Source organism: Helianthus annuus, chromosome 4, assembly GCF_002127325.2.
Source record: "Helianthus annuus cultivar XRQ/B chromosome 4, HanXRQr2.0-SUNRISE, whole genome shotgun sequence".
Lineage (NCBI taxonomy): Eukaryota > Viridiplantae > Streptophyta > Magnoliopsida > Asterales > Asteraceae > Helianthus > Helianthus annuus.
Window position 1 is genome coordinate 167,995,132 of NC_035436.2, and position 12,056 is coordinate 168,007,187.

The 12,056-nt window shown below is 36.2% G+C and overlaps 2 protein-coding genes across 2 annotated transcripts; one reads left to right on the forward strand and one right to left on the reverse strand.

Annotated features, from left to right (window-relative positions):
* Positions 1–966: 966 nt before the first annotated feature.
* LOC110937249 (auxin response factor 3) lies at positions 967–5,112 on the forward strand. The gene is made up of 10 exons (XM_022179644.2): positions 967–1,526; positions 1,603–1,659; positions 2,852–3,043; positions 3,140–3,224; positions 3,342–3,432; positions 3,506–3,670; positions 3,748–3,867; positions 3,944–4,019; positions 4,129–4,291; positions 4,391–5,112. Exons 1-10 carry the CDS (start codon positions 1,275–1,277, stop codon positions 4,888–4,890), a joined length of 1,701 nt encoding a protein of 566 aa, XP_022035336.1. The 5' UTR covers positions 967–1,274; the 3' UTR covers positions 4,891–5,112.
* On the reverse strand, positions 5,010–7,071 carry LOC110937250 (pentatricopeptide repeat-containing protein At3g22670, mitochondrial). The gene is made up of 2 exons (XM_022179645.2): positions 6,915–7,071; positions 5,010–6,845 (listed from the first exon to the last, which is right to left on the reverse strand). Exon 2 carries the CDS (start codon positions 6,817–6,819, stop codon positions 5,122–5,124), a length of 1,698 nt encoding a protein of 565 aa, XP_022035337.1. The 5' UTR covers positions 6,820–6,845; positions 6,915–7,071; the 3' UTR covers positions 5,010–5,121.
* Between the last annotated feature and the right edge of the window lie 4,985 nt (positions 7,072–12,056).

Consider the following 12,056-nt stretch of genomic DNA (forward strand, 5'->3'; position numbering starts at 1 on the left):
ATGAATTATATAATATATTAAATAAAAAACACTTCTACAATGACTTTTTTTTATATTATTATAATTACTTTTAAACATATTTTATTTTTTCCTTATAACTTTTAAATTACGATGTTTTATAAAATTTAGAGTATGTAGTTGTGATTTACATATTTTTATCCACGTCTTGATGTAAATGTTACTCAAAACTGGCTCATGATTGTAATATACAAATGATCGAAGCACAAACATAATATTAGCAAAACTTACCTTTTTTTCATTATTTTTTGTAATACAATATAATGTTTTATAAAATTCTGAGTAGATTGTTGCGACATGTTTATTTTTACGTACCATTCATTTTTTATTAGAACGAATCAATACATTCTAAACATGCGGTATAAAATTCCATGAAAACAAAGTTGTATTCGCAATAGATTTTTTTTGGAATTGTAAGCTATAGCGAGTGTCGGTACAGTTACGATATCGTAACGAATCGAATCGATACATGATGAACAACATTGGTACTGGTACCGATACTGATATTCGTTTTTATAGTTTTCGATTAATGTAACACACGTCGACATTTTTTTGAGCTTATCTTTTTCAATTGCTTATCGAATGTCAGTACCATGCCAAAACAAACTAGTTAAAAATAAATGACAAAAGTTCGTAACATTAATCAAAATTAAATTGAACTCAGTGTGTCAATGAGTCCTAGATCAATTGGTTTGGGATGAGGCACTCTATCATGGGTTCGAGCCCACTTGGTGCTATTTGCTACAGGTGGGTTTGTAGTTTTACCAAAGTGGGTCTTAGCGCGGTTGGTTTTCACCGGAATGGTGAGTGGGCTGGGTCATTGTATTGTCTGTGTCCGTAGGATGTGGATGACCTCTCGTCAATAGATTTAGTACCCGAGTGACTGGGCTTGTATAGTATTCGTTAACGGTTAAAGAAAAGAAAAAAAAAAAAAAAGAAATGTGTGCACTAATAAGAAACATGAGACGATAGAGCCTTTGTTTGAATGGGAAGGAGACAGAATTGACACCCTCCCGGAATTACAGGGCGTCACCGGCAGCCACCTCTCTTTCTCTCTCCTCTGCTCCTCACCTGCTTCTGCTACTTTTGCAGTGGATTAAAGACCAAATTCAATCACAACCCCATCATCAAAAGATGTGATTTTTATGTAAATACACACACTTTACTTTTAGAGAGAGAAAGCCCCCCACACACACACACACAAAACACCCTATTTATCACCCTTTCTTTCTTTCTTTCCTTTTCACTTTCACCAGATGATGTGTGGTTTAATTGACCTGAACACCGTTAACGACGACGTTTCTGTCGTTACTCCGGTGGTGTGTTGTTTGGAGTTATGGCATGCTTGTGCTGGACCTTTGGTATCATTACCGAGAAAAGGAAACGCCGTCGTTTACTGCCCTCAGGGTCACCTGGAACAGCTACAGTCTGCTGGTAAATGTGTGGGTTCTGGCGAGTTTAGTGTTCCGCCTCATGTGTTCTGTCGGGTTGTTGACGTTAAGCTTCATGTAAGTTTGATTATTGTGTACTGGAGTTTGTGGGTTTGGGTTTATTGATTGATTTGTGAAAGTTTGGTGAAATTAGGCTGAGGCTGGGACTGATGATGTTTATGCTCAAGTTTCATTAGTTCAAGATTCTCAGGTTGGTTTGCATTTTGGTTTTTATGATTATGTGTTTTCAAATTTGTGTTTTATTTGGTCATTTATTTTCTGCTTGAATGTTGAAGTAATGTAGTTAGATTAGTGAAGAACATAAGTTATTGGATTTTATTTTACAAGCTAAGGATTTTAAATTTTGTTATAAACAGAAAATCATATTAAATGAAAACTAAATGGATTAAAAGCGAATATTATAATTACTATTAATAGTATGTAAAATTGAAAATTGAAAAAAAAAAAAAAAAAAAAAACTTAAGCTAAAGGCAAGTGACCGATAATCAAACAGGGGCGGATCTATCTTAGAATGGATAACCTCCGTTGCCTGTTAACGTTCCGACGGTAGTTTAAATTTTGGAAAAATTAGATGTTTTTTCGTTTTTGTTACCTTTTTTTTTGAAACGTTGCTCCTGTAATCATTTTCTAGATCCGCCACTGCAATCAAAGTGAAATACTATTCACAAAACTTGCAAATGTTTTAGAACGACATATATGATTACGTGTTATACAACTGAAAAAGAAATATAAATAGTAAGAGTTAAACATCCACTTCGGTTTACGTGCCGGTTCCAAGTTTCAAACCGAACGAAGCCATAAAACCGGCAATTTGCCAAAAACTAAATAGCTTGGATCGCAAGCAGGTCTATACTCGCTTCAGTTTGGTCGGTTTGAAGTACATAATAACATACTCCATTCCTTTTTTGAAACTTGTTACAAGTAGTAATATTACTCCTGTTTTTCTAAGCAGATTTGTTGCAGTATGGTCAAACTAGTCTCATGATCATATCTTTGTTTTTCTTTCATAAATATTAATGGACCCGGCCACAAATGATATTGAGTTAGCCATCTTCTTTAACTGTCGACTTAAAATTCTACTGGAAATATACTGATTTCCATCTAGACGGTTTTGAACACACTCAAATCTGCCGTACAAGGCAGATGTTGGGTTAATAAGAGATGTTTGAACTCATGTACCACCAACGCGTTTTACAGGCACTGGTTGTAAATGATAGCATAACTCCACAAGCGTGACTACAAAATGAACAATAGTAGTTGGTACAAGGGGATATATGTTACAAACTTTATGGTCCTTTTGTTATGTTAACTAATCACACCCACAGAATAGACGAACTAACAAATGGACACTTTGTTGAATTTTTATCGGTGACATTAAACAGTTGGAGCAAAAATGGCATGAAGTTGGTGAAGGTGGGCGTGGAGTAGAATATGCAGAAGAAGATGATAACGAGGTGATTGAAAAGTCAACAACACCACATATGTTTTGTAAGACCCTAACTGCATCCGATACTAGCACTCATGGAGGATTCTCGGTCCCACGCCGGGCTGCCGAGGACTGTTTTCCACCCCTGGTATGTACTTATATCGAAACAAGCTTACGAGGCCTAAAATCAATTTTTCGTGTAATTTTTTTTTGCTCGACACTGATCTTGTGCTCTTCATGGTAGGATTATAAACAACAGAGGCCTTCACAAGAGCTTGTAGCTAAAGATCTTCACGGGTTTGATTGGAAATTCCGACATATCTACCGAGGTATATAAGAAAATTACAAGTTTGCCGTTTGTCTTTGTTAGAAAGATTTGCAATAACACACAACGAAAACACTGGACTTACAAAACATATGTGGTTACTCGTCACTGATCTGAGCAGGACAGCCTCGGAGGCATTTGCTCACAACTGGTTGGAGTGCGTTTGTTAACAAGAAGAAGCTCATATGTGGAGACGCGGTTCTTTTTCTAAGGTACACAGGAGCTAGAAACATGACGGGTACTTTGGTCATTTTGCGATTGTGCTCTTATGCTTTCGTATTTCAGAGGCGATGACGGAGTACTGAGGCTAGGGATCCGAAGAGCCACACAAGTGAAACCGGCTTCTAGCTTCCCGCCATTTTTTGGGCATCAGTTAAACGACCGTGACTTTTCGAATGTGGTGAACTCCATATCTCAAAGGACCATATTCAGTGTCTATTACAATCCGAGGTAACTAAGTTCTTGGTTTTTTTATTCTCTCATTCACAAAATGACCATTTTGACCTTAAATTCAACTATGTATTTAGGGGTGGCTCATCGAAGTTCATAGTGCCGTATAATCGGTTTATGAAGAGCCTCGCAAATTCATTCTCTCCTGGTATGAGATTTAAAATGCGGGTCGAAACAGAAGATGCTGGAGACAGAAGGTTTGACAAATACTATGATTTCTAAATCTAAAACCCTTAACTCATGCACGATAAGCAACTAGGTTCCGTCCAACAGGTGTACAGGAATCATAACCGGGCTTAACGATATCGATCCTGCCAGGTGGCCTGGATCAAAATGGAGGTGCATAATGGTATGAAGTTCCTCGTCACTGTTTTTCAAACGTCTAAAATACCCTTCCGGCTATTAGTCAAATGTCTAGTATACCCTTACGGGATTGTTGTTTATTATCTTATTTGCAGGTAAGGTGGGATTGTGGGGAAATAGCAAGGCATAATAGGATATCCCCATGGGAGATCGATCGATGTAGTTCACTTTCGGAAATAGAAGGGTTCATGTCGCCATTAATGAAGAGGACACGAACTGGTTTCCCTTCGCTTAATTCAGATTTTACCGTTCTAAAAGGCCCGTATTTTACTCATTAGTTATAAAAAAACATCGTATATTTTATATAATAAACTAATACAGAATCGAAGATGTTGACTTTTTATGTATTCCTTACAGATCGGTCAACTGAAGGATCAGACTTCGAGGAATCAATGCGATTCCACAAGGTCTTGCAAGGTCAAGAAATATACGGTTTTTACCGTTCGTCTGAAATATCTCCATTGGGGAATGATATCAGAAACCAAATAAGCGTAGGCTCCGGTGAATCTTCAAGATTCAATAGGGTCTTGCAAGGTCAAGAAATAATATCAAATCTACAATACGCTGAAAGAGGATCAAACTCCGGAAATTTATGGATTCACCCATCATCATCATCATCATCATCTTCGCCTTCGTCTGTATTACGGTTCCAGCAAGCAGTCAGTCAAGCTCCCAATGCTTGTGCTATTCGATACGGTGATAATATGAAACCGTTAAGTGGTCAAAACCACCAAGATTATCCGTCGAAAAGTCAACAGGAAGAACCAGTGTTGACTTCCACCAATAGTTGCAGGCTCTTCGGTTTTTCATTGACCGAGGGAAGTAATGGTACAAAAGCTCCTCGGGTGTCCAAATGATGAGGATCTAGCGCGTCCAATAGGGCCGGCCCGTTGTGAAGATGATTAGAGGTGTGTTTGAAGCAGAAGTTACAGTGTTTATTATGGGTTTTGTTTATGTCTAGTGTAAACAGTTGATGGAATTTTTAGAAAGCTTTTGTTATCCGAACCCTTTAATCTAAAGTAAAATGCACGAAGAGTTTAACGACAATCAATGAAAACAAACGAGAAACCATAACACTTTTGCCACATCTAAGTAGGAGTCATATTTTCTTCGGCGGGTCGAATTAACTTCAACTCTTGTATCCTCTTCTTTTCTTCGATCATGCCCTCTTTTTCGAGCTCGGTTTCCAACAACTTAAACATTGTATCATAAGGGACAAAACCTCTCATCACCGCATCTTCCAAAAACAAGCATGCGTGTTTAAGTTTTCCGTTCTTGCATAACCCGCGAACCAAAAGGCTATACGTTCCAAGTCCAACACTAACATTATTGTCCAACATATGATTCAACAAGAAAGAAACCACCTTCATTCTTTTCAACTTTAAACACATCTTTAACAATGGCGCATACGTGTCAAAGTTGGGTTTCACGCCACACTTTTCCATCTCATGTAGCAGCTTGAGTGCATCCTCTTCTTGAGTGTGCTCACAAACACTAGTTATCATGGTGTTAAACGTATGAGTGTCGCGTTTAACTCCTTGGTCAGGCATTTCATCAAACACTTCACGTGCGTCCTTTAGTCTACCAGCTTTCGACAAAATGTGAATCAAAGAGCTGAAAAATGATGCATCAAGGACGCAATTATCGGACTTTATTTTCTCATAAACCTTTAAAGCTTCATCGATTTCCTTCGACTTCCCACGAGCATGCATTATAATAGTGTACGTTATAATATTCGGAGGGCATCCTTTTTGTTGCATTTCCTCTAAAACTTGATCAACCTTTCTGAAATCTTTTTCACTACAATAAGCTTCTATCAAAGACGTATAAGAAACAACATCAGGACAAATCCCGTGTTTCTTCATCTCCTCCATGGTGGCTTGAATCTTTCCAATATCCCGAGCTTTAGCCCAGCCATGTATCAACGAATTAAAAGTATGAGAATTCGGAGGTATTTCATCCTTAAACTCAACAAATACGTCATTAGCGCGCTCAACGTTCTTTTCTTTCGCTAATGCATCAACCAATATATTCAACGCCAAAAGATCTCTTTTAACCCCAAATTGCTCGATTCCTCTAAACTCGTCTATCGCTGCTTCATGCAGTCCCGCCTTTGCGAGCCTCCTTATGACCTTTGCGATAGTGTTCACCGTAACATAATCGTCTCCAATCTGAACCATATGTTTAACCACCTGCCGCATCAGATCAAACTTCTTCGACTTCCCCAAACAATCAACCAACAAGTCATACATATCAGGTGAAAACTTGGAACCTAAGCATGATTCAGCCCATGTAAACACACCATAAGCCGACTTCCAGTTATTATCAAATCTTTTCAGCATTTGAGCAACTAAGCTTTCAGATGGAGCAATGTTACAGTCATTTAAAGCTCGTACAACAGACTCAACCGATTCAAAATGCTTCGTTAAAACTTTCGTTATCTTTTTTGTATCGCTCTCGCCCTTGTTACCTACAGTGACTTTATCGTATACCTTGGGTTCTTCGCGTTTATAGTTTTCCATCCAATAAGATACCGAAGGGAGCATGAAATCATCCTCTGGTGTCTTTGTTACTAGACTATCATTTTCTGTAATTCTAACCCAAATTGGAAGATCCGGAGATTCGGTTACCTCTACCGGATCATCAACCTCATCGACTTTTGGGCATTCAGTCATGGTGCAAAATGAAGTGTATAAAATATCATACACTCTGTATACATCTGAACTAGCTATTGACCGTGAAGAACACCAATTTATCTTGAGAAGTTTTGGTGTTGGAATGGCCATTTGAGCATAACCTTGATCCCTAACACCTTCAATTTCAAGTTCAAACAATTAAGTATGCAAGCTCTTGTAAAAGATAGACGGACGTACGTACGTACCTAAGTTAAAGAGATGAGGAAACTGGAAATGGTGATGACGGCGGCTTTGCCGGCGAGTGGAGCGGCGTAGGCAGTCGGCGGTTGCACGGAGACGCAGGGACAGAGAAAGGGGGAGAAAAATAAGGGCTTACAAGTTGGGTTATTGTGTATGATGGGCCGGTTCAAGATCCGAATCCAGTTCTTGAAAATAATTAGTGGGTGGTCTCTAGCGGGTTTTCAGTTGGTATCAGTTCAATTTGCCACGGTAGAGGTTACCGGCTACTGGTATAGCAACTAAAACAGATATGTCAAAGAGGATATTGACACGTGTTTTACATCGATTGGAAAACAATAAAAATGAATATTTAAACTGGAACCAATGTTGTTTGGTCAGTAACGGTTTACATTTTTTATGACACCGTTACAATACTGTTACCGTACCAATGTTAATTTACAATTTTTTAGGTTTTAGTTAGATAATCCATCAGTGTTTTTTTTTTAAATAAGAGTGTTGTAGAGTAAGAGAAGGGCTGTGTTTGTAAATTAATTAAGGTTTGGTTTATTTATATAGAGGGAAAATATATACATATATATTTTAAAAATTCTAACGGTCATCAAATCACCATAACCAACGTCACCACTGAAAACCCACCACACCAATGTGACCACAATTTGCGATGGTATATCACGTGGTCATGGGCACCACGATGCACCATCACATGATGCCCTCCTCCCTTGTGTTTAGAACCTTATATAGGTAGTTTAGAGATACTATATTAGATAAATTAAGATTTGAATATTGTGTTGAATGCTTGAATTTTAGGTTTGTATCTTAAAACCCTTTTAGAATTTGTGATTTAGTTTTGTTAAAACTTGATATTTAGGGCTAATGGAACGATTATTCAAAAGAAATTCATCAGCCTTTGACTTCCATTTAGACATCCAACGTATCGTTTTTCTCTTTTCTATACCATGCATTTTTAAGTTGTTTATAAAAAACTCCCTTGATACACATACTTATAACAACATACAATAGTAAAATGAGTCGACATTCAAATTAAACATATAATTAGTCACATCGATTGGTGATTAACCCTGTTGGCTCCCTCTAGACCACCACTGCGAGCCTCGTTGATCATGACTAATTCCCTACAAGCCACCATTCAGAGTCTAACTTTGATACCGTTGTTACAACCCAATCAGGAAAATTCAACCAAAAATTCTAGTCTGGTGGTGAGAGGGCTCATTTGGTCTTTAAACCCCACATTTGTCGCCCATACATCAGAGCGGGACAATTCTCATACCTTACAATGGTTCTAGTCCGTAACATGCTTTTTATGGTTCGTTCCGATACGTTGTACCATATAATCTGGTACGATGTACTAGTTAAACATGATGCTATTTTTCTACATCAAATTTCGTAATCTCAAGACTTCAAAGTTTAAAACGGTTACTTCAAAGTCAAAACCGAATACACAAGTCAAAACTTTAACGACATAAATGATAAAGTCATAAAACTTAAAAGTACTCAAAAAGACGTGATAAAACTCAGAAAATTCGTCCACTCTATGTTTTTTTTGCCATTAGCATTGTCTTCATCCTTTTGTAGATCTTCCCCTACCATATCTTCTAGTACTGAGCTTTCCAATTTTATAGATTCGGGATCCATATCTCACGTCTTGTGTGGTCCTTTATATGCTTCAGAAAACCTTGAACTCAGGCAGATATTAGAATGGCCATAGACAAGTTTGTCTGCCCTTTTACACTTGAGCCAATATCTCTTCACAGTATAAATGTAGAAATTGGTACCCCAATTTCTTTCGCCTCAAGAACTACTTATAGGTTGCAACAATATCTTTATTGTCACTGCTGCTAATTCGGGTGTTTCCACACCATAAGTGGACCGTCGGTCAATCAATTGCTTGCGTTGTAACTGCATCCAATTAAGCATTAAGTAATTAATAAAGATTATTCTTCATGTGAAACGTAACAAATTTTCCCGTAATATCTTTGTCTCTATTTACAGCAGTCTTACTAAAAGCTTCCATGACACCTTGTAGAACTTCTTTTAACAAAGTTAGGGGCTTTTTCTTTGTATGCCACATGTTGGTAACATTTCAAGAAAACGTGTTTCGTAAAATCAAGAACTTAAAGAAAATCCCAAACAATGTAAGGTATTGTCATTTGCTCCCACCTTTTCAATAGAATTTTCTCGAATTAAGGGAAATGCGACGCATATATAGTTTCCTTCTCAATAGAATTTGCTCTAATTGAGGGAAATACAACGCATATATAGTTTCCTCTATCACGTCTTTGATTTCTCCCAACATATTATCCATCTTCACAGATATTTCGTCCATTTTCGGGCCTTCACTATCGCAAAATTTAACGTCTGGAAAATAGGCTTTGTGATTTTTAGATTGTTTTCAACTTAACAAGTTTGACCAATATTTCTAGTGTGTTCATCGCTTTGTTTTGCCAAATCTCTCCACGAATTTACGGCAATTATTGTAGAAAAGGCCTCTTCACAAAGGATTAACCTCTTCAACAAAATGCAGTAAGAGACAAATTGGATTTTTGCAACATTTAATCGCTCAAAATTTAAATTGTCTCTAAAAACGGATAAAGCTTATCCATGGTTCAAAAAAATACTTGAAATCATTTTTTTTCTTTTTATATGCTTGCAAAAAAAAATCACTTGCCAAACAGAAGAAGTTCTTGATACCTTCCAACAAGAGTTATACTCACAAGATGTCCATGTCCTGAATGGATTAAAGATTTCTAATTTACCAAATCATCGTTTGGTTTTAAATTAGGAACATTGATCAATAAAATGGCCTATGTAATGATATAAGGTTAGAAGTTACATTTCTTGGAAAGAGGGTTATAGAGGCTAAAAATATATCAGGTGCTAATGTTGGAACTAAAACATTCATTCCAAGGCTTAGCATGATACCTTCGGATAAAAAAAATTCAGTCGCTTTTCAAAGGTGATAATTTTCCGTATCAGTGTGTTTTGCCATGACAATCAACAAAAGTCAGGAATAATCTCTTTCAAGGGTTGGTCTTTTTTTAAAAGACCCAGTTTTTACACATGGCCAGTTATACGTAGCATTATTAAGAGAAGGAGTAAAAATGTTAATTCTAAATAAAGTTGACAGACTTCCAAATAAAACAACAAATGTTAACAAAGAAATGTTCACATACTTTGATTTGTTTCTCATTATGTGAAATTGAATTAATTTTTTGTCTATGCTATAGGGTCATGATATAATAGGAAGTTTATTTGGGTAGGAAGGTTGAGAAGTAATCTTGACCATCTATTTATTAATCAAGAGCTAAGATTAAATGCGTGAAATGGAAAAAAAAAAGAGGCGTGGGTTTTTCTAGTGACATTCTAGTCAATCAAAGACAATAGTTTCTCTCTCCTCCAATTCCCTCCATTTTTTAAACGTTAATAACTCTTTCATACGATATTATTTTTTATAAAAATTGCACCAAAAAACAAGCGTTTTTTATCTTTAAAACGAGTATACTATTGCTATATTTTCGAAACCTAGTTGCGTAAAACGCAATGGAAAAAAAACCATAAAAAATGATTTTTTTTTCTAAAACGTTATTGACAAAAAAAAAAACACAAAGAAATATGTTGTTTCTAAACGCAATGGACAAAAAAAACACAAAAGATGTGTGTTATTTCTAAAACGCAATGACTGAAAAACACAAAAGAATGATTTTCTTTTTCTAAAACGCAATGGACAAAAAACACAAAAGAAAATGTGTTCCTTCTAAAACGCAATGGACTAAAAACACAAAAGAAATTGTTTTTTTTTCTAAAATGCAATGGACTAAAAACACATAAAAATGTATTTTACCTAAAACACAATAAACTAAAAACACTTCAAAATGTGTTTCCCTAAAACACAATGGACCAAAAAAAATACATAAAAGTGTGTTTTTCCGCCAATGATGTCTAGATCAAGTGGTGGAGGGCTTGCATTTCTTTTGAGAGATGCAAGTTCGACTCCCACTTGATGTAGAGTGAGACATTGGTGGGCAATGATAGGAGACCTAGGGAAACCTCTGGGTTGGATCCTTGAGCCAAATGGGTTTTACCGGTAATTTCACCGTCGTGCCTACGGGCGGGTGGGTTACCGGGTTTTCCCCGGAATTGGTGGTGGACTCGGGTTACTTTCGGAGTGCTCCGTTTGTCCAGTGGGTGCCCCGAGAGTGCTCGGGATTGAGTTTGTTGGCCGTTAAAAAAAAGTGTGTTTTTCCTAAAACGCAATAGACAAAATACACAAAAGAAAGTGTTTTTTTTTTCTAAAAGTAATGGCCTAAAAACACTTCAAAATGTGTTTTTCTAAAACGAATTGAACCAAAAAACACATAAAAATGTGTTTTTCAAAAACACAATAGACAAAAACACAAAAGAAAGTGTTTTTTTTTTTTTTTTTCTAAAACGCAATGGACTAAAAACACATTTTATGTGTTTTACCTAAAACGCAATGGACTAAAAACACAATAAAATGTGTTATTTCTAAAACGCAATGGACTGAAAATAATAAAAAAAAAACTGTTTTTTCATTCCTTTGTAAAACGTAATGACTCAATTCAAAAACCCAGATCGTAAAAATGTAATTCAAAATTTTCTTACATAGATCGAAGCCGATTTCTTCAGATTTCTTCAACGATTGACGAAATTTGAATGCTAGAAACACTTATTAGCGATCGAATGGAATGGAATGAATTGAGTGATTCGCTTCAAAATCACGGAAAAAAATGAGATATTGTATGAAATTAAACTGAATTTCTTCAAAAAAGTTGAAGAACACGTTGATTGGGTGTTTGAATAATTGATTGGTGACGAAAATCACACTATCATGTAGTGATTGTTGAGATAGAAAGTGAAGAAAAGATTGAAGATGGTGGGTTTTGAAGTTACAGAGAAAGAAAAAGAAAAAAGATTGGATAAAATTTATTAAAATACTTTTCCTCTTTATTTTTAAATTTTAATACACATCATAATCGCGTTTAGGGTTAGGATCAAATACAAAGGATAAAACAAATAAGAAGGGTAAGAAAGATTCTAGTCCATTGATCTTTAGATTTGGAGGGTTGAGATTAGTTGTAGGGAAAAAAAGATAATAGAAGGGCATAAAG